The sequence below is a fragment of the Macaca thibetana genome, chromosome 12 (assembly GCF_024542745.1).
Source record: "Macaca thibetana thibetana isolate TM-01 chromosome 12, ASM2454274v1, whole genome shotgun sequence".
NCBI classification, from domain to species: domain Eukaryota; kingdom Metazoa; phylum Chordata; class Mammalia; order Primates; family Cercopithecidae; genus Macaca; species Macaca thibetana.
The window spans coordinates 51,877,601-51,900,730 of record NC_065589.1 but is presented as its reverse complement, the minus strand read 5'-3'; the positions used below and the strand labels follow the sequence as shown (position 1 = coordinate 51,900,730).

At 33.6% G+C, this 23,130-nt stretch overlaps 1 protein-coding gene and 1 long non-coding RNA gene across 5 annotated transcripts in view; both read left to right on the top strand.

Annotated features, from left to right (window-relative positions):
* GLS (glutaminase) overlaps nucleotides 1–23,130 on the top strand; it is an 89,658-nt gene that overhangs the window by 45,181 nt on the left and 21,347 nt on the right. For 2 of the 4 annotated variants that reach the window (XM_050751706.1, XM_050751710.1), the window contains 5 exons: nucleotides 548–614; nucleotides 1,176–1,226; nucleotides 3,912–4,088; nucleotides 7,623–7,754; nucleotides 8,726–8,818. In XM_050751706.1, the coding sequence (XP_050607663.1) occupies nucleotides 548–614; nucleotides 1,176–1,226; nucleotides 3,912–4,088; nucleotides 7,623–7,754; nucleotides 8,726–8,818 (520 nt within the window). Of the gene's footprint in view, nucleotides 1–547; nucleotides 615–1,175; nucleotides 1,227–3,911; nucleotides 4,089–7,622; nucleotides 7,755–8,725; nucleotides 8,819–9,849; nucleotides 12,474–23,130 lie in introns of those variants that run through there. The other 2 variants (XM_050751707.1, XM_050751709.1) reach the window with 2 other exon arrangements.
* LOC126932641 (uncharacterized) lies at nucleotides 4,104–7,615 on the top strand. The gene is made up of 3 exons (XR_007718260.1): nucleotides 4,104–4,262; nucleotides 4,592–4,663; nucleotides 5,304–7,615. It is a non-coding gene; the product is annotated as an uncharacterized LOC126932641 (long non-coding RNA).

Here is a 23,130-nt window from a genome sequence, read left to right as displayed (position 1 = left end):
AATACTTTTCTAACCGTTCATGCTGCATGGAATTTGCCAGTGCCTAGGCCTCGATGGTCTCGATGGTCTCGATGTACCCTGAAATCTGTTAGTCCATTGAATCCTGCAAGATCCATTTTGTGTTTCCCACTCTCAGTGAAAGTTCCATGATTATATCAAGTTCCCTGATTATGTCAATTAAAATGGACTCTTATTGTACTTTTGGGTAGCCAGAGGATTCTGCAGTTTTTCAGTGTATTTTAATGGTAGAAGATTTGAGAATTTTAAAATTAGCCTTTTTATTTACAAAATATGAAGACTTGAATGGGCCTGATTCATTTCAGTCATTTTATAGCCAAGAAAATGAAGATTGAAAGAATTACCACTTAAAAGACTTGTCCAAAGCTACACAAATAGCCTGTTGACAGAATTGATTGGAACTCTGTAGTCCTAAATCTTAGTTCAGTGTTCTTCGTGCTGTACATTGCTATACAAATGAAATTATGAACAATCACACTTTTAAAGAAAGTACATAGAGCAAATGTTTTTTGTTTTTTTCTTCTTCCAGGTTTCAGTCTGAAAGAGAAAGTGGAGATCGAAATTTTGCAATAGGATATTACTTAAAAGAAAAGAAGGTTTTTAAATTTTTGTTTCTCTTTCAAATTATTCTTTCATTTAATAAAATACATGAAGATGTATGCTAAGAATTCAACAATAGCCTTTAAGCAACTACCTATTACTATTTAAAGTGCAGAAGTTTTTGCAGAGTGCTCTTGAGTCAGTATTATCAAATTGTTAATGTTATTATTAAATTGATTTGCATCTGGCAGTATTTAAATATTTGACTAATTTTATTTATTAATGCAAATTTTGTTTGAGGTTTAGTCTATTTTTTCAAAAGCATAATAATACCTGATTAGTGTTAACTACTCTTGATTTTTTTAAGTGGCTGGTCTAGTAACTTGATTTATACATCGAGAATCATTTTATCATTGTCAGTTAAACTAGTATCTAAAAACTTAAATAATGTGATAAAATTTTGCTTTTTTGTTTCATGTTTATACTCTTTTAGAAGTTACATGCTATTTTATTAATTAAAATGAAACACTTGTGTACATTTGAAATTTTTCATGTATTTCTCTACTTATGTGCATTCCTGTGTGCCTGAATTTTTAATTGCCTTTCTATTTTTTTAGTGTTTTCCAGAAGGCACAGATATGGTTGGTATATTAGACTTCTACTTCCAGGTAATTTAATTATATAAATTGTATATATAAATAGATGTGTTGGCTGGGCACGGTGGCTCACGCCTGTAATCCCAGCACTTTGGGAGGCCAAGGTGGGCGGATCATGAGGTCAAGAGATTGAGACCATCCTGGCCAACATGGTGAAACCCCATCTCTACTAAAAATACAAAAATTAGTTGGGTGTGGTGGTGCCTGCCTGTAGTCCCAGCTACTCAGGAGGCTGAGGCAGGAGAATCACTTGAACCTGGAAGGCCGAGGTTGCAGTGAGCCGAGATTGCGCCACTGCATTCCAGCCTCATGATAGAGTGAGACTCCGTCTCAAAATAAATAAATGGATGTGTCACATTATGCAAAATATAGGTGTCTCAGAAATCTTGGTTCTAGGCCATGAGAAAATACATTTTTCATTGACTTTCAAAAATGTCTTCATAAAAGGCAGTCTTATGTCCATGTTGCCTAAAATATCATGCCTCAAAATGTAATAGGGACAATTTTTTCTGTAAACATATTGAAAAATTGTCAAAAATAATGTACACTCCCGGAAATTGGCACTCCTAATTATAAACTGAGCTCTAAATTTTTTGTAGCCTTTACATGTTGTTTGGGAAAAGTTTTTTTTTTTTTTTTTTTTTTCAAATAATCAGAGGGCTCTTATTAAGCATTTAAAAGTGTCAGTGTCTCAGCTGACTTGGTATCTTGTAATTTCTTTGTTACTGCTCTATCCTGCCTTAACTGGTACTAGTTCATTTCTGCAGGTCATATGTCAGGCTTTCTTCTAAGTTAGAGTAGCTCTCAATATTGAGGGGGCGGGACTGGGCAAGAGGGACCATGTTACACAGTGGGCTGTGGTATAGAACTCAGTTTAGAATAGCCTTCCTGGAGATCTCTTCTCTCACCCACATTTTCAGTTCAATTTATTCTTACAGATTTAACACAGCTGGTGCCACTGATGAGACTGTAATGTGAAGCCACATAGGAGGCTGCATTATTGTTAATTTCCAGTTCACTTTACATTTGCCTGTCTTTAGTTTTAAAAGTTCCTTAATTTTAACCTTTCAGTAATCTTAGAGAGTATATAAGTGAGGTTGATAATGAGTTCGATTTTGATAGATGTCCAGGTTGCAGCTTTTCATCTGCCCAATGTGAAAAACCGTAAACTGGGAATCCAGACCATCAATACAAAATTTAAGGTCTAGCCCAGCGACTTATTAGCCATGTGACTTAATTTTAGTTACTGATCCCTAGTTTCCTTATCTGTAGCATATGCCTGACCTGTCTTGCCATATTATGTGGAAGATAACATGAGATGATATGTGAAATTCCTTTGGACCTAGCCTTTATTTTTTCCTAGTCTGTATGAATTTTTTCCATAAGCTTCTTTTCCTTTGGAATACATATTTAAATTTGGCTGTTACAGAATCTACTATAATGTGACATTTCTGTACTTCATGGCAAAAATCAAGAAATGGCCATAGAAGTGATACTGACTTTTTTGGAGAAGGGGTGCATCAAATTGAACGACCATTGAGATTTGCAGAAGAGTACCCAAGTTAGCATTGGGCAAATTAGTAATGTGCTGCCTTATGACAAACAAAATTCCAATTAATGTTAAGTATACATTAGGAAATGATCATTGGAATTGAGAAAGCCTTGTATGATTAAGTCGACCTTATCACAAGTCTTTGCTCTCTGGGGCAGTATTATAAGTCGATTCTGTCGTTTTTGAGAAATAGGGAAGAGATTTTTTTGATATAAATAGGCAATCTAGTCAAAGTTAAACACACAATGTTTTAATTCAGTATACTTAGTTTTCCTCCTTGCTATTTCCAGACCTCTTTGTGCCTCTTGTAGATCTTGGAGTATGGCTGAGGAAAATCTACAAGTTGAGAACCCATTCTTCTCCTATCTACTTTCTTTTTTGACCCCATCTCATCCCAATTTTGCTTACTATTAGCTAAAAATAAAATGTGGAAACATTTATTTTCATTTTATGGGTAAATTTGGGTTTGGTATGGTGAACTATTTTCATTATTTTGATTGTATTTAAATGCAAAAATTTCATCCTAGAGGGTATATTTAGCACCCATAGTAAATATCAAATAAATATTAATAAGTGGTCTAAAGGATAACATTTTGGTTTAGGCTTACAGAGCATCTGAGACAGATCTGCTTTATATTTTTCTTCCCCTTTGTCCTTTGCCTGTTACCATATAAATGGGGATACTGAGCTTTGTTATGGGTGAAATGTCAGGCACTTTAGCATTTTTTCTAAAATGATGATTTCTCATGTAGACACTATCATAATCCTTATGTATGGTGCTTTACCTTAAAAATATTTCATGGCTCATTTTTTTCCTGTTGAATTAAAAGTAATTATGCTTGTGTATTCCACAGAAAGTATTAATATTTAAGCAGATTTGAATATCACATGGGATAATAACAAATCTTAGTGTTTAGAGGCTGGCACTTCCTAGTCTAGTTCTGCCATTAAAAGACTGAGTATCTTTGGCCAAATCAGGGTAAACCTTAAAAGGGGGTAGGACTTTGGTCAATTAAAATCTTTAGAATGTCCACTTTGGAATAAATATTTCAGATCTGTATGAAATACCAAATCAAATAGATTATCTTAGAAGTGAACAGTAATATTAAAAGTAATATGAGAATTCTGCTTTTTCTTTGTGTTAGCTGTGCTCCATTGAAGTGACTTGTGAATCAGCCAGTGTGATGGCTGCGACACTGGCTAATGGTGGTTTCTGCCCAATTACTGGTGAAAGAGTACTGAGCCCTGAAGCAGTTCGAAATACTTTGAGTTTGATGCATTCCTGTGGCATGTATGACTTCTCAGGGCAGTTTGCTTTTCATGTAAGTAATTGTTTAATCTTAATTTTCTCTGGCAAGAAACTAGTCTGAACTGGTTCTTTGAAAAAATGCAGTTTGAACTTTGCTTCTAAAGCTGTATATTAATTTTTGAGAGGCTTGTTTTTAAGGTTAATTTGTTATAAGATTAGTAAGGAATAGAGCTAAGGTCTACCAGAGGTTTTTTTTTTTTTTTTTTTTTTTTTTGAGACGGAGTCTTGCTCTGTAGCCCGGGCTGGAGTGCAGTGGCCGGATCTCAGCTCACTGCAAGCTCCGCCTCCCGGGTTTACGCCATTCTCCTGCCTCAGCCTCCGGAATAGCTGGGACTACAGGCGCCCGCCACCTCGCCCGGCTAGTTTTTTTTTTTTTTTTTTGTATTTTTAGTAGAGACGGGGTTTCACCGTGTTAGCCAGGATGGTCTCGATCTTCTGACCTCGTGATCCGCCCGTCTCGGCCTCCCAAAGTGCTGGGATTACAGGCTTGAGCCACCGCGCCCGGCCCTACCAGAGGTTCTTAAGAACTTGGAAGTTTGATTTGTAGAACCTCATTCCTTCTGCTTTTAAGGCAATCCAGTGTACAAGGTTAGTACAGTCTTTCTTTACTTTCAGTTGTTAATGTTTAGCATTATGATGATTATGTATCTTAAGAATTCTTTAAGTTCAGGAAGTTTGCAAAGATGTGAGGTTTCACATCTTTGATTACAGCCATAGATGTTTTAATGACTCAAAGTATATTAAAGTTAAAACTTAACAAAAATGTACTGCTTTAAGCTCTGTTGTGCATTTGCCACTTCTAAAGTGTATTGACTTTTCTTATTTCATTCTGCTCATGTCAAGTCATAATGCCATTCTAAAAGCTTTTTTTGTTTTGGAAATTTTCAAACATGTAAAACAGAGAGAGAGAGAGAGAGATATGCATTTAATGTTATCCATCACTCAGCTTCAATAATTATGAATACATGACCAATCTTGTTTCATCTGTGTGTGCATCTGTTTCCCCGTCCTTGTCATATTTCAGCATATAATTCTAAACAAGGACCCTTAACAAAACATAACAATAATATAATTTTTACATATAAAAATTAAATATTACGTATCAAAACTTTAATATCATTATTAATATCAATATTAAATTGAATATCATCAAAATATTTAGTCAGTGTTCAGATTTCCTGGATTATCTTGTAAATTATTATTATTATTATTTTTTTTTTTGAGACAGAGTCTGACTTTGTTGCCCAGGCTGGAGTGCAGTGGCATGATCCCAGCTCACTGCAACCTCTGCCTCCTGAGTTCCAGCGATTCTTCTGCCTCAACCTCCTGAGTAGCTGGGATTACAGGCGCCCGCCACCACACCAAGCTAATTTTTGTATTTTTAGTAGAGATGGGGTTTTGCCATGTTGGCCAGTCTGTTCTCGAACTCCTGACCTCAAGTAATCCACCCGCTTCAGCCTCCCAAATTGCTGGGATTACAGGCGTGAGTCACTGCACCGGCCTATTATATTATTTTATGGTTTGTTTGACTTGGGATACAAATGAGGCGCATACATTGTGATTGGGTTGTGTGTCCCCCCCTTTTTTTTTTTTTAATCTATTGGTCTTTTGACCGGTCTCTCTTTTTTTCTTGTTTGGTCGAAAAAACTGGGTCATTCAGTCTATACAGTTTTCCACTGTCTGTACGTTGCTGATTACCTCTGTTCCATTGTCCCTTGTATTTCCTATAAATTTGTAGATCCAATTCAGGTGTTTTTTTTTTTTTTTTTTTTTTTTTTTGTCTGCTTGTTTTGTTTAGTTTTGTGTAAGAGTACTTTATTGGTATACTTCTTTTATTTTTGTTTATTTATTTATTTATTTACTTATTTTGAGACGGAGTCTCACTCCGTCACCCAGGCTGGAGTGCAGTGGCGTAATCTTGGCTCACTGCAACCTCTGTGTCCTGGGTTCAAGTGATTCTCCTGTCTCAGCCTCCCGAGTAGTTGGGATTACAGGCGCCCATCACCACACCCAGCTATTTTTTGTATTTTTTTAGTAGAGACAGGGTTTCACCATATTGGCTAAGATGGTGTCTATCTCTTGATATCATGATCTGCCTGCCTCAGCCTCCCAAAGTGCTAGGATTACAGGCACGAGCCACTGCACCCGGTCTTATTGGTATATTTCTATCCAGAGGTACTTACTAACTGAATGTTAGTAAGCAGTTAATGAACACTGCCCTAATGACATTAAGTTTTGTTTTTATCATTTGTCAAGTTTTGCTAATATAACTTAAATTTTTTGAGGAGTAATTTTAAATTACCATTTTAGAAAATCTTTTAAGAATATATAACTTTTTATTGTTTTCTAATTGTAAAATATTTAAAAAATAATTTGTTATATTTAAAAACAATACATTTATTTAGAACAATTAGAAAATACAGTCAGAAAGAATAAAAGCATCCATAGCCTCACAATTTAGATGTAACTGCTATAATTCCTTAGAGTGTATCTTTAAACAATTTTTCTATATTCATATCTATCCCAAACTGTTTTGTAACTTTTTTTTTTTTTTTTTTTGAGATGGAGGCTTGCTCCGTCACCCAGACTGGAGTGCAGTGGGGCGATCTTGGCTCACTGCAACCTCTGCCTCCCAGGTTCAAGCAATTCTCCTGCCTCAGCCTCCTGAGTAGCTGGGATTACAGGTGCCTGCCACCACACATGGCTAATTTTTGTATTTTTTGTGGAGACGGGGTTTCTCCGTGTTGGCCAGGGTGGTCTCGAACCCCTGACCTTAGGTGATCTGCCCACCTTAGCCTCCCAAAGAGCTGGGATTGCAGGCATGAGCCACCGCACCCAGTCTTATAACTTTATTTATAAACATGTTGATAAAAATTTTTCTACAATATTTTTAATGTTGAAATTCGATGATATGTATGTATATGTATAATGTTTTATTTTATTTTTTTATTATTATTATTATTTTTTTTGAGAGGGAGTCTTGCTCTCTTGCCCAGGCTGGAGTGCAGTGGTGCCATCTCAGCTCACTGCAGGCTCTGCCTCCGAGGTTCACACCATTCTCCTGCCTCAGCCTCCCGAGTAGCTGAGACTACAGGTGCACATTTTGGGAGGCTGAGGCAGGAGGATCACGAGGTCAGGAGATAATTTTTAATTTTTAAACCGATTTCCCAATTTGTTTTTTTTTTTTTTTTTTTTGAAACTGGATCTTGCTCTGTCACCCAGGCTGGAGTGCAGTGGTGCGATCATGGCTCACTGTAGCCTTGACCTCCTGAGGTCATGTGATCCTCCCACCTCATCCTCCAGAGTAGCTGTGACTACTGGTGTGCCCCTCCATGTCTTGCTATTTTTTGTAGAGATGAGATCTTCCTGTGTTATCCAGTCTAGCCTCCAACTCCTGGGCTCAAGTGATCTGCTTGCCTTGGCCTCCCAAAGTGCTGAGATTACAGGAGTGAGCCACAGTGCCCAGCCCCAATTTCCCTATTGTTGAACATAACATTTCTTATTTTAAAATTTTTACCTGAATACTCTTTTATTGAATTATTTGTAGGTTGGTCTTCCTGCAAAATCTGGAGTTGCTGGGGGCATTCTTTTAGTTGTCCCCAATGTTATGGGTATGATGTGCTGGTCTCCTCCTCTGGATAAGATGGGCAACAGTGTTAAGGGAATTCACTTTTGTCACGTAAGCATATTTTCTTAATGAGAATAATGATGATATAAGTTGAGTCATCCATTGATTCTTTTTTGTAACCTATTTTCCATAGTTCATTAACTCTTGACCTTCCACCTATAGTGTGCCAGTTATTAGGTAGCTGTGGAAATACTCCCAGAGGAGCTTCAAGTTGCCTCTGTCAGATAGCTCCCATTTAATTATTCCCACAGATTATATTTGTTAGATGCTAATATTTCAATTTTCATGGTTAGAATTAGTATCAATTTTCAAAAGCTCAACAAAAGATATTAAACTTGGAGAAGTAATTTAAAACCTAGTATATCTTAAGAATTATTTTGGTTTATCTTTAATCTGCATTTTTAAATATCTTTATCCATTGACTACCTTTAAACATTTTTTTGAGGAAATAAGCACTGAAAATTAAAAAAAGATTAAACAGTTTTTAAAGTGTTACTGCTCTTGATAGTTCTGTATTTTGTTGTTACCTACTTCCTGCTAATGTTTGAGCTTCTAGTTTTAGTTACATTTATTACTTTCCAGAGTTCATATTGAGTGCCATACTCAATTAAACTTGTTTTATTTTCCAGTCTTTTATATTTTACAAAAACTAGAGTATGACATTGGATTGCAGATAAAGTATAGTAGATTGTAACCAGAGTACTTACTTATATTTTAATGTTGCTTTACACTTATTTGATAGAAGAATTCTTTCATGGGGCTGGTTATAAACCCTATTTTGTAGAAGGTGAAAGATGATTTGATTGGCCGAGCCCTAGGATCATGTTAGTAAGCAGTGCCCTTAAAACTTGTATCCATATCTTACTCTGATTTTAGGTCTCTTATTGATGTATTATACTACTTTATTAGCATGTAGTGATGATTTCTAAGCTGGACGATATAAGCAGAGTTTGTTAAAATATGGATATACATAACCAATGAATAGCCAATTTCTTATACCTGCTCTGTATAACTGTTTACAGGATCTTGTTTCTCTGTGTAATTTCCATAACTATGATAATTTGAGACACTTTGCAAAAAAACTTGATCCTCGAAGAGAAGGTGGTGATCAAAGGGTAAGCAAAATTCTTATTTAGATAATTATATAAAATTTTTAAGAAGAGAAAAAGTGATATTTGCCTGTATAAATAAAATCTTTGTTAGTGACCTCGGGTCTTTGCTATTCATAAATGAGTGTAAACAAATTGTTGACATTTTAATCCGGGATCACCAGTATTAGATATTTAAATATTGCTTAATAGATAGTTAATAGATATAGATATTTAAATATTACTGTTTTGTTACTTAAATTGAAACTGGTTAGCCTAGTGTCAGGGTTTTCCCCTTCCATTTTCCACTATTTGAAGCAAGATTTTTAGAATTGATTCTGTTAAAAAAAAAAAAAAAAAAAAAAAAAAGACATTGAAACGTGCTACATGCTATAAAGCATTGTTTTAATATTTGTCAGTCCTAAATTGAAGTTTATTTTAACTTCTTGCATACTGTGTAGATGGATATGTAAATGAAAAGGATTATCGTATTAGTGAGAGACCATATGAAGCCTCAAAAGTTTTGTTAAGTCACTGTAGATGAAATATTTTTTTCCACTGTGTTTAATGCAGTATTCCTAATAATCTTACGGTCCTATTTGTGTTTTTATCAATGTATTTGGCTTCATACTCTTGTACACATATATTCCTTTTTTAGAAGTAGTATTAAGAGTCAGGACTTAACTTTTTTGGTCTATATTTTATATAGTTTTTCACTGCACCAAGGGGCTTGTGTTGAGAATTTTGATTCAGTTTCTTTGCGTACCATATTGAAAATGTTTGTAGTAAAATTACCTAATTAGACCTCAAGATAATATGAAGAACTTGTAAGTAGAAAATATTTTTAATACATACTAAGTACATTTTCTGTAGTGCTAAACTAAATTTTTGTTAGTTTTTATCAAATTAATTTCTGTTACTATGTAAGAATTATGCAAAACCAACAGAATAGAAACTTCCGTGGGAGTTGACCTGAGTAACATGAAACAAAATGTCAGAGGTGGTGGTTTAAAATGTTAACATTTTAATAATGTTCATTGAAAAATACCATTTTATAGCTTGGACCTTTCTTCACTCAAGTGCACTAATAAATTATGTATGTTGCTTGAACAACTAGCATTCCTTTGGACCATTGGACTATGAAAGTCTCCAACAAGAACTTGCTTTAAAAGAGACAGTATGGAAAAAAGTGTCACCTGAGTCAAATGAGGACATCTCTACAACTGTAGTATATAGAATGGAAAGTCTGGGAGAGAAAAGCTAAAGAAATGGGTTCTAGTTTCAGAATGTTTCTTCATTTAATCTTTCAAACACCTTTAGCTTTTTTTTTGCAAGTTATAAATATTTATTTGAGGTATTTTTTGTTCTCAATCTTGGGTGCTGGAGCCATAAAGCTTTTTTTTTTTCCTTTTAATCTTTGTATAAAGACAGTAGATTAAGAAGTGCATTTGTTGGTCTTTAAAAAATATTTACAAGTACATAAATTTGCTTTATTTTTAAAAATACAAAAAGGAAAAATTTAAATTTTTCTTGATGTAATTAAGATGTTAACTATGTGGTCAGATAATCCCATTTTACAACAGTAACAGAAAATTGTAATTCTTAGTTCTAAAATTCACAAATTAAACTCATAACTTTTGTTGCATTTTGTTTTTTCCTTTCCATTTTTAAACTAACTTGATGTCTGTAGTGGCAATAGAAAGTACTTCTATGCTAAATACAAAACTAAAAAGGCAAAAGAATGAACCCCAAATTATTGTATTTAAAATAGCAGTGGATAAAATTAGCTTGCATTTACATTTATGCCATTTTTAGTGATAGATTGGCTTTACATTTAAAAAAATTTATTTAAAATTTTATCAAATGTTTTAAAATATACCTTTTTTATTTTGCAACTCCTCTGTTCTGTCAGAATTGTTATATACAGGAGTGTCTTATGTTACTAAAACATTCCAGCCAAAGAATTTCAGATGTGAGATAATGACATTTCATTGATAAAAAGCTATAATGGTTAGTTACTCAGAAGGAGAAACAGTGAGTGTCTTCAAGTGAATTGTTCACCTAAACAATTTTATTTTCATATTATCCACATAACTTTTTCTATGTTATATTTAAATATGAATGGCAAATTTTGGTTTTTAGCTTTTAAAATTTTATTATCCTAATAATTTTATAAATGCTAATATTTCTTTTGTTATAAGTTATAGCATCTCATAAAGTTTGTTCTATTTGAACTCTTTTAGAGTACTTGAGAAATGAATTTAGTCTGCAGGTAGTAAGTATGCTACTAAAATATGTTAGATCTAAATCCTTTTGTTTGATAATAAAAATGCAATATTGAGAATCAAAACTTGTTTTTAAGAGAACTATAGATTCTACACAACCTGATTTCAAGTAATTATTCATAGTATTTAAAGTTGTCTTGGCAAAGTGATTGTAAAATCCTATAGGACCTATTCACACTTCTTCCTTCTTCCATATACCCCTCTGGTTTTCCCCGTAGTTCCCCTACAGTTTCAAGTTTGTTGAAACCTGTTTATTTTAGTGGGGGATTAGAAGAAAAACTTGGTGACTTCTTAGCATGATGGTGTATGTGGTAATGCAAAGTCTGTAAAAGTAAACATAGTGTAACAAAAAAGATGTCACTGAGTATTTTAGATACTAGTGCAAATAAAGATAGAAAATCTTGATCATAATGTCTTGAGTTTGGGAACTGTGATATTAAGAAAAGAAATTCCCTACCAGAGGTGCTAGCCAAACGCCTTTTGGGTAACTTAAGTATTAAATTTATATATTTAAATAATTATATTTTAAGTTGTAGAGGATTTTGCCCAGGATTTTATGCTTACTTGAATGTTCTTTGAATGTTCAGATGCATATCCTAACTGGATGCTTCTCAAGGCCTCACTGCATATTTGTGTTAGTTGCACCGGGGCCATTTGTAGTTTGGGCAACCAAATGCCTTAATTGGAAAAAAGGCATTGTGGTTTCCCCTATGATCTAAATTGTTACATTTTACCATTTCATTTAGAAATTGGTTTCACTTTATAAAATGAAGATTTAGTTTTCATATTGCATACATAGCCGTATAGATTTCAAAATTAGCTTGTTAATTTGTGGCACTTACTATTTTGGTGTTGGTAATGCTTAAATGCATACTTAAAAATGAAGTACTGTTATCTAAGCTACTGTGTTTAGAAAATGTTAAGAAGGAGCATCCAGAAATTTTTATAGAAAAGTGTAAATGGAAGAAGAGATAAGATACTGTGAATAGGCTCTCAAACTTAAAAAAGAAAAAACTTTGCCAGTTTTAAGGACATATTTTGATTCTTTCAGTATTCTTAACACCTTTTTAAACAAAGTTCTTGAAAGTACCCAGTATTATTGGGTTTGTTTTATGCCATTATTGATTCTTGATATTCAAGCATTTACAATGTAGCATATTTGATTTTCTTTTTTCTTTCTTTTTATTTTTTGGCATCATTAACATTTCATTTGAAATGCATATTGTTCTTGAAGTACTTTGTTTTTAGCATAAATGTTGTGCATTTTATCTTAGTGTTTGGATGAAAACATTTGTGTTGTTTAGCTTTCTTTCATTTGCTTTGTATATTTAATAATGTACCTTTATTTTCCAGTATGCCTACATTTTGTATTGTACAATAAATTTATTTTAAGCTGATTTTATTGTTTTTTTTTTTTTTTTTTTTTTTTTTTTTTTTTTTTTTAATCAAAGCAACTTCAACATTTTAGGTACAAATACAGTTGGGATTTTAACTTAGAAAAAATTATTCTTTATGAAGATACTGTTAAAGTGTTTGCTATTCTGAAGCTGCCTCAAAGTAAACTAGAAGTACTCAAAAGGGCTTTATTTGATTTTTAAAAATGCAATATAGCATTAGTGGTTTTTTTGGGAGGAGGACTTTTCCTATTGGTTGTACTAGAAGTATTTGAATAAAAACTTTTCTCTCAATTTTTTTGGTTGTTTTTCCATTTGGTAACTTAAAAAAAATGCAACCCTATTTGTAGGTTATTTTTGCTTTCCAAGGAGGAATATTGTTGTTATTCACTATGTAACTCTCATTTTATCTGTTGTTGCCTAATAATAGGAAAAACATTGCTAAACCAAATGAAGAGTATCATTATATTGCTTTAGAATAAAACTGTTAATCTCAGTAGAATTTATATTAAACAGAATGACAATGATCTAGAAATTCACCTTAACTGGTTTCTGAGGGGATTACATTTTCAGAAGGAATTTTGTATGTTTGTACAGCATGATCCAAATTGTAGTAGAAATTATAGAGGCTCCATGTATTGTAGGTCAAATATAGTACTTTATATTTTTATGTTTATTTAAATCTGCCATTCATATTCTGGAGGTTTCCTGAATATATTATAGAAGTTTTAAAACCATTTGAAAGGGGAAATATTGTTGTTTACATGAATTTGTATTAATCTGTGGGATTTTTTTTTTTTTTTTTTTTTTTTTTTGAGACGGAGTCTCGCTCTGCCGCCCAGGCTGGAGTGCAGTGGCCGGATCTCAGCTCACTGCAAGCTCCGCCTCCCGGGTTTACGCCATTCTCCTGCCTCAGCCTCCGGAGTAGCTGGGACTACAGGCGCCCGCCACCTCGCCCGGCTAGTTTTTTGTATTTTTTAGTAGAGACGGGGTTTCACCATGTTAGCCAGGATGATCTCGATCTCCCGACCTCGTGATCCGCCCGTCTCGGCCTCCCAAAGTGCTGGGATTACAGGCTTGAGCCACCGAGCCCGGCCTAATCTGTGGGATTTTTAAAGGAAGTTCTTTTAGAATTAGTTAATAAGGAATTCCAGTATAATAATATATTCAATATATGTAACAGTTTATGATTACTTGCTTTTAAAGACTTTTTTAAAAAATTCATTTGAAGCAAAGAGAGAGGAGACTTAAAATGCCTGGTGATCTTGATTTGACAGTGTATATTTAATAGGCATATATTTATGTGGAAAGAACTGCTGAAATACACACTGTTATGTCAGCCTATATCCTGATAATTTATATATAATGTATGGGTTGCATATGTTTGTGCATATGTATGTTTGTGCATACATATATATCATTTCCTTATCTATATACCTTAATCTACCCATTCATATTCTGAAAATGACGAGCAGTTCTTTTCACATTGTATATTATGTATAAATTATTCATTGATCTACTCCTGTTCCAAGCTTTGACACAAAAGAACCCCTAAAATTTTTGCTGCCCTAGAATTGGTAAAGTATAACATACTTTACCATTTGACTTCTTCAATTTGACTTTAAAGATTTGTGGTTTCTGTTACCACTCCCATTCACTACCAGTACTGCCAGGGTAAGAGAGTAGTAACAATATTGGGGGAACTCTGGAAAAGTGAAACCAAGAATATTACATTTCATGTGGAATCTGACTTTAAAGCACTTTCCAAAATCTATTATAAGGAAGGATTGTATTTTTAAAATTGTTTTTGACTTAAAAGAAGTAGTGCACCTCTCATGTTGAGCAGTTTATGGAATAGTTTTATTTAGTTCACTGTGGTACAATTTTTAGTTTTAAGAATCTGTTTTACTATTCATTTGTAAAAATTTTGGTTTTTTCTCCTAGATGGCCTTGAAAATGCTAGAAAGCATTTTTTAAAGGTATATGATCGGTATACTTAATGTGTGATTTCTTCTCAATTCCTTCTCTACCATTTTGGATTAAATGTTATATTTGCATTGTGTAATAAAACCAAAACCAGATGTTGGAGATGTAGCATAAATGGAAATTTGTTACCATGCATCATGGCCTTATGCTCAGATTTTCACTTAGATTTATTGAGAATGGACTTTACCTTACTCTGTCTTTTCTCTGTCATGTAGTTCAAGGGTACAATTATACGTAAACATAAACTCAAGTATATCCAAGTTCAACTATTTTTCTTTTATTTCAAATTGTAACAAAGTTAAAAACCTTTGTTTCTTACATTGCTTAGAAGTGGAAGGAATTTAATTGGGTTGGGGGAAGTTCTTTTATTTTATACCCCAACCTCCAGTCAGTAGTTTATTAATCTGAATACCATAAAATGCACATGACTTTGAGAAATTTAGAAAACTACTCTAAGAGGATCTGAGGCAATATTTATCCAACATGAAACAGCGGGCAAAACGTGATGTTTCTTAGAATTCTTAACTTTTTAAATAGTAATAGAAAAGGTACTTATTTTTAAAATAGTATGTTAAGTAGACTGATTGTAAATGCTTATTTAACAAAGTGATTCTGTTACTATGGTCTTAAAATGTTTTCTGTTTCTATTTTGTGAACATAGGAGAGGAAGAGAATTTAAGTTGACTTTGTTTACCGTTTCTATTTTATAGATTGTAGATCTACTTTAGTAATTTTTGTAAGTTGTAGCTAATAGAGATTTTTAAAATATGCCATGTATAGAAAACCTGTTTTCATAAAAAACTTTTATATTGGCTTCCTGAACCATTAACCCTTCACCAAAATGAATAGGATACTAATTAGCACTTGGATTGCATTGCTTTTTTGGCAGAATCTGTGGTTTTTAAAATTTCGTTCAACAATAAATTACAGAATACTTATTGAAAACCAGTATGTATTGCTTTTAAAAAAAAGTATGATCTTGTCCTCAAAAGGCAAGTATTAGAAATGGGTGAGCTGGTGCCAACTGCTTCTGTCGGTTAATCTTGTAACATTCTTACTATACTTTTAACTCTAAATCTCATTTACTAATTATGGAATTTTTTTTTTAAGAAAAATTGTATACCACATCTCAATGGCAAAGAACAATTTATTTTAAGCCATATTTCAATATCTGAGGATATGATTTTTCTATATGTAGTATGATTAAAAATAATGGTATTTTTTCATTACCTGTTTACCTTGCTGAAATGCTTTCAGTCCTTAAAACCACAGATAATTAAAATTATCTATTTGGAAGGCTTAGCTTTTGAAAGAAAAAATTCTTACCCAAAATAGTTTTTGAATTTCTGTTTTCATATTACATTTCTGGTGATTTTTGTTTATATAATGAAAATCTCCTCTGCCCAGCAATTATATTTGAAATCTTGAGCTATAATTAAGTTTATATTCTGTAAATAGCTGAAGGCTTTCTTTTATTTTTAAAACATAGTCCAACCTTTCTTGAATTTTGATGTACTTTTATTTACCATAATCTTACATATTTTTTAGAATCACAGATTTGAATTTGAAAGTAATTTTGAATGTTATCTGGTACAAACTCCCACCCCACTCAGGTGCCCTTTTCCAGGGTTCCTAGCACTTTGCTTTTTCTATTAGCATATTTAGATTTTTTTCTCTTTTGAGGGGGTTGGTCTGTTGTGTGTTTTGTTAGGATGGAGTTTGTTTTGTGGTTTAGTTTTAATGAGAGAAGCATAATTGGCGGTAGTTAATGTGACTATAAGTTATTTGGCAGATGGTACCATCAGCATTTATTAAAACTAATTGTATTTTTCTAGTAAGCAGTCTTATGTCCCAGTTGTTAAAAATTAGTAAAGTTAAAAGTAAATGTTAAAGTTATATAGTAGTTCTAAAAATAAAACATTACCCTGCAACCTTTGAAAGAAAGAAAATGTAGCAGAAATGTAACTCTAAAAATAAATGTTACACCACTGGCTTTTTAAAATAAATTCCTTTGAGGTTAGATTAACCATATAAGTAAAAAGATTTTAAATAAATAAAAGACTATTCAAGTTCTAAACAAATGGTTTCTTAAGAAAAATTTTTTTCTTTGCATGTTAGCTCTTCCAAAACATGCAAAATATCTAGCTACTTCCCTTGTTTATTTTAGACATTTGGATCTGTGAGTGGCCCCCAAGGTTCCTAATTTGTCTGCTTATTTACTCTGTCTATAGTACATATTGTCTTCAGTATCAATCTCCATTTCATAGTTCTGGAGTTCTAATATTTATGAAGGACTGTGTATATTGAGTTATTGAAATATGTTACTTTTTGAAAGGCTTTGTTGACTTAAAATGTTAAAACTTAAATATTATTGCTCTCCAAATATTATAGTATTGGTTTCTTAATTCTGAAAATGTAAACTGCCTGAGTAGCTCTTCTCCCCACAAGTTTCAATATAAACTCATTCGATATAAAGTCTGCTTGCTTTCATATTATGCATTCCAGAATAAAAATGATTAAATATTAGTATCAGTTACGCAAATATACTCACATTTGAACCATTTTATTGTAAAATTCAAATTTCAGTTATGATAATCAGTTTCTTGCTGAACTTTTTTTAGATCTAGTTTAGAATTATAACTTTTCGTTATTTTATATGTGCCTTTCACAAATCATCACAAAGGGGCAATTTACAAAGATTATTTTGAGAGGACAGCTTAAAACTTAATCCTTAAGGCTTGACTTTCTTCTGTTAAATGAGATTATTGATATCTAAAACCATGGTATAAATTGTTAATTGAATTCCACCCAAGTTCTATTGTTTTGTTCTTTCTCACAGTCATTCCAAATTAAAGATTTTAGTTGAAAAACTCAGAATATATTATTTAAATTTCAAGTATTCCATTTTTTATTCTTTCATATCATAATTTGGGCCAAAATGAGGTAATTTAAAAAATTATGTCAAAGTTACTCAGGAAATGGGTTTTTAATTCCACATCTTTATATGTGTTCACTTTCAAATCTTTTGATGCTGACATTTGCCATTGTAGTTTAATTTTCTTTAAAAAGTTAGAGAGCCACACATGAAATGTAAAAGTCCAAACTTCTCTTCTTCAGTATAATATAGCTTATTCTTTATTTATTATTTTACTTAGATCCTTGAAGTATATGCATCATTGATCCAGGTCTATGCACAAGATTTATAATGTAAATAAAGAATGAACTAAATAATACTGTTTGAGATGAATATTTGAATTGAGATGAATAAATGTTACATCTTCTGCACAATGAAACTTCATTGACATCTGGTGAAATTACAGGACAAATGATTTTGTTAACATTCCATGGTGACTAATACTATTAATCCTCTTTAATCATACCAATAAAATATTTCTGCCTTAATGTCTCTTTTTACTGGACTGTGAAGAAACAATTCTGCTGTTAAAGGATAACCAAAAAAATAACTTCCAACTATCTGAACACCCTTATTCTGGCAAGTTAGCGGTTTTATTGTAAACGTACCCACTTGAAATTGCTCTACTTCTCTTCTAGAATTGCTTTTGTAATAAGTGTAAATTTGTAGTCAGATAACCCATTGCTTTTATGAAGTTGCTTTCCCACTTGTGTGACTGTAAGAAAGTGGCTGAAGTCCAGGATTCTTCTGGCTTCCTGGTTTCCATTTCAATATTTTCAATCACTGTTTTACAAAGCAAACTTCTGGGTTTTTTTTTTTTTTTTTTTTTTTTTTTTTTTTTTTAATGCCTTCTATATAGCAGGAATTTTGTTCTCCTCTTGTGTTGTTTTCTTCATTTCTGGTACCCAACCAATATCCAAGATTAGATCCCTCTATATAAATGAAAATGTATAACCTTTAAAATTATTTTCTTTAGGTCTTTTTTTCTACCAAGTAAGAGCTAAAAGGATTACCATCCCCCTCAGCATTTCACTAATTTTTGTTCAAACAGCACACAAACAGAATTAGTTCAAGATATTTAGCTAATTAAATTTGATTGAGCAGTTCAGATCTATATAAATCAACCTTAGCATTATTCCTGTGCTTTATTATTCACTGATAGATTCTTAGTCAACGAATGTTTATTTCTTGCCTAATATGTGCTAGAAACTGTGAGGTGTTTAGGATTTGCAGTGAGTGGTTAATGAGACAAGTATGATCCAACTTGTGTTTGCAATTAAACGGGGATACAGATACTGAATAAATACTGAAAATAACTGAAATGGTAATATGATTTGTTAATACTGATGCATGTAGATCTAATTCATTTTGAATGTTACAAAATAAGTGAGGTGCAAAATGTTATATGCCATATGATGCTATTTTTGTACATCTATAGCAGACTTTATGAGACACAAATATACAATGTAGTTACTAATAAAACTATAAGAACATGAACACCAATCTTTAGATAAAACGTACTGCTGGGAGGGAAGGGAATGGATGCAGAGAGCATGGTTAACTGTATCTTTAATGTTTCATTTCTTTAAAAAATATTTCACTAAATATAATGATAATAAATGATAGAAAAGTAAAAAAATGCTAGGAGAGGGTACAATAAAAAGACCTTGTTTTGTCCGGGTGGTTAAATATGGTTGGTTTTCACTGGAAGGTAATACAGTGTGTAAGTTTTGAAGGAGAGGAAATATGGAATAGCGTTAATAGGCTAGTCTGACTTGAAGGCCCCAGAACAGGAAGGAGTTTAGCACATTTGAGAAGGGAAAAGAAGGCAAATGCACTGAAAGAAGAGTGAGGTGAGGTGGATGGAGATTGGCCGTGGATGACTCTTAGAGACGGGACCATATTATGTAGAGTGGGCCTTCTCATATTTCGATGTACATCAGAATTGTTAGAGTGTCTTAATTTTCAAATACAGCTAGCTTCCTGGGGCCCAGTCCTACAGTTTGATTCAAAAATCTAAATGTTTAATGTGCACCCCAGGTGCTTCTGCTGTAGGTTGTCCTCAGGACACAGTTTGGGAGACATTTGTAAAAGGTCTTATATACCATATTAAGATTTTTGGACTTTATTCAGAGTTCAGTGTGAAACTTTGAAGGCTTTTAAAAAGGGGAGAGAATGATTTGGTTTGTAAATACTGCTCTGTGGAGAATGGATTAAAGAGAGAAAGTTGAGGTTTTGGACTCGAGATGTATTGGTGGCTTGGGCTAGAGGTGAGAGAAGTAGGTAAATAAGAGATGTGTTTAAGAAATAGGATTGGCAGCACTTGGTGATGGTTTTTGGTGGGTGAAAAAGAGTGAGATAGCAAGTTGACTACCAGGTTTTTAGTATGAGCAACAGGGCCAAAGCTGCTGCATTAACTAAGATGGAGAATACTGGAAAAGCAAATCTTGGGAGTATGGGAAGAAATTAGTTTAATTTTGGCTGTTGTAACAAGGATCTGTTTGATTGTGGATATCAGGTTGATTGACAGTGCTTTAAACATCTGGGGGTTATTTTTCTAATATAACAAAAAGTCTCAGGGACTATCAGGGGAACCAACCAGGACTAGTGCCATCAGTAAGGTAAACTTCTGTTACACAAGCCTTAGTGTGTTGATCTTAGAAATCATGCCTATCAATTTAGAGTTGCAAGGTGGCTGTTTCATCTTTAGCCTCACCTGTATGGCCAAAGGGGGAGAAAAAAAAGAGAAAAGAGCGATACCTAAATCTAAAGGAAGAAGCTTTACTGGAAACTCACCTAACGCTCATTGACCAGACTAACTGCAAGGGAATCTGGGAAAGTGTTTTTAATTGGACACAATACTACCTTTAACAAATAGAGATTCTATTAGTATGGAAGGGATGGGTAGTGGATAACGGATAGACAACTATCAGTGTGTAGAAGCTAGCTGATGTTTGAGATATTTGTGAGATATCTAAGTAGTGATGTTGAGTAAGCAGTCAGATTTAGGCCTAAAACTTAGGAGAGTAGTGTAATTGGAGCTATAATTTTGTGAGTGGTCAGTATGAAGAGTAGTATTTGAAGCTGGGGTGGTGTGTGAGATTGCTTAAGGCGATAGTATAGAGTGATAAGAAAAGTGTATCAAAGACAGAACCCTAAGAAACCCTCATTTTAAAAGTAAGAGAGTAGGAGAGGCTTCCACTAGGGAGAGGTGGCCAGAGAAGAGAAAATCCAGCATAGTGTAATATCAGGAGTCAAGGAAAGAGTATTTTAAGGAGTTTGGAGCATTGAACTGTATGAAAGCATAGATAATTTAGTAAGATGAGGGCTTTATATTTACATGTCCTTTCTAAATTTTTTTTAGATAGAATAATTGCTTTATTTTGTAGTGTCTTAAAAATACCCCTTTCTCCAGCAGTTTTCTGTATTATATGTTGGAGGAGCTTGCTATGTAATTTGAATAATAAAATGGCTATGAAAGTGCTTTGAAAAGTTACAGCATTAGAGAAACATACTGTTACTACACCTTTTCTGTGTGTATGCTCCATAAAGCACACATGTTGAATGTTTCCCAATAGAAATGTGAAATAAACATTGAAGAATATAGGGAGTTAAGTAAGGCTCTCTGGAGACCAGTGAAAATGAGGGATTTCTTTTCTAACGTTAGAGCAATTAATAAAGATTGTGTTAGTGTTGTAGGTTGGAATAACTAGAAAACTTAAATCCATGTACCCGGCTTTGTTATAGTAGGATTTGAGGCATGCTAAGGAATAGGACCTTAAACTCTGAATTGAAACCATAATTCTTCCTGTATGAATGCTAAAACTGCTTTGTTTCACACTAGGAAGACAACCCCATCTGTTTTCAGGGACCTTGTTTGCATTTATTTATTTTTAATTTACAGAAGATGGTGTCTTTGTAAGAATATTTTGATTCCAATGGCCCAGATTTTTTGTTTTTTTTTTTTGAGACGGAGTCTCTCTCTGTCGCCCAGGCTGGAGTGCAATGGCCGGATCTCAGCTCACTGCAAGCTCCGCCTCCCGAGTTTAAGCCATTCTCCTGCCTCAGCCTCCCGAGTAGCTGGGACTACAGGCGCCCACCACCTCGCCCGGCTAGTTTTTTGTATTTTTTAGTAGAGAGGGGGTTTCACCGTGTTAGCCAGGATGATCCAGCCATCTCAGCCTCCCAAAGTGCTGGGATTACAGGCTTGAGCCACCGCACCCGGCCTTTTTTTTTTTTAATATGTATATGTGGTGATGAATTTCTTCTCTTCCTGTCTCGTCTTCACTTTTAAGTTCTTTGACTTTTTTGGGTTTTATGTACTTGTTTTTTAAATGTCACACTTTATCATTCCAGAAATGTGGCACCTTGTCCTCTATCCTAACATACTAATGTAATATTCACTAATGTTCATGAACTTTTACAAATACTTGTTTGTATAATAGTGGGAGAAGACCAGAAAGATAGTGAATGAGAAACTTTGATAGTCATCTGTGCAATATAAATATGCTTAAGGTCTGCAGTTTTGTTCTTTAGAGGAGTAGCTGTCTTTGTCCTTGCTCATTGCTATTTTTCTTCTACTTTCTTGCTTATTGATTAGGAGTGCTGTTTTCAGACCACACAAAGATATATTGTTAGCTACTTTTATAATTGGATATATAAAGAGGGATGCTTATGACCTCATCGATATCTTTTTAGACCATTTGTTGGTGTTTACTGGAATAATATGCCACTGAGAAAAGAAGTTACTTATTTGCTGCCAGTGGCGTAGCAGTTGTATTTGCTTTTATTAACATTCGCCCAACTCACATTTCATTTTTAAAGATTTAAATGCAAAGAATAAAGGTAGTATCTTAATGTTTTTCTATTTGTCGTTTGTGATATTGATATATCAAATTGAATTACTTTTGTTCTTTCATTTTCTCTTCATTTAAAAAACACCTTTGGGTAGCACCTCAGTATAAAATGAATATCTCTGATTTTCTGTAAGTTGTTTCTTTGTTGCTATTTTCTGATTTCCTGTCACAACGTATTTCTGTCTTGGTATTGTGTTATGGAAGAAATCCCGATTGTTAGGAAATCGCTTGGCCCAGTAGATAGTAGTTGCAAGCACTGGCCCTGGCATCTTCCAGACTGGGTTTGAGCCCTTGTTCTCCCACTTAGCAGCTCTGATACCTTGCTTAAGTTATTTAAATGTTTCCTATCCCTTAATAACAAATAATATTTGGAGCACTTAGCTGAGTCAAGAGAGAGTAGGTGCTTCATATTAACTATTTCGTTGTAAGTAATATATAATCTTTAATTTTTTGTCTTCATAGGTTGTCAGATTTTTTGACATGATTATGACTTTTTCGTTTACAAATGAGTGAAATTATTTCAGATTAAACTAGTCATTGAAAATTTTTGAGGCTAGGCATTGTGGCTCACACATGTAATCCCAGCATTTTGGGAGGCTGTCAGGAGGATTGCTTGAGCCCAGTAGTTTGAGACCAGCCTGGGCAACATAGTGAGACCCCATCTCTACAAAAAAACGAAGAAATCAGCTGGGTTTGGTGGCACATGCTTGTGGTCGCAGCTATTTGGGAGGCTGAGTTGGGAGGATCACTTGAGCTTGGGAGGTCAAGGCTGCAGTGAGCCATATTGCACCATGGCACTCCAGTTTAGGCAACAGAGCGAGAACTGTCTCAAAAAAAAAAAAAATTGAAAATTTTATGTTTTTAAGGGAGTTTATTAGCAAATTTGAGAACAGAATGCAGTTCT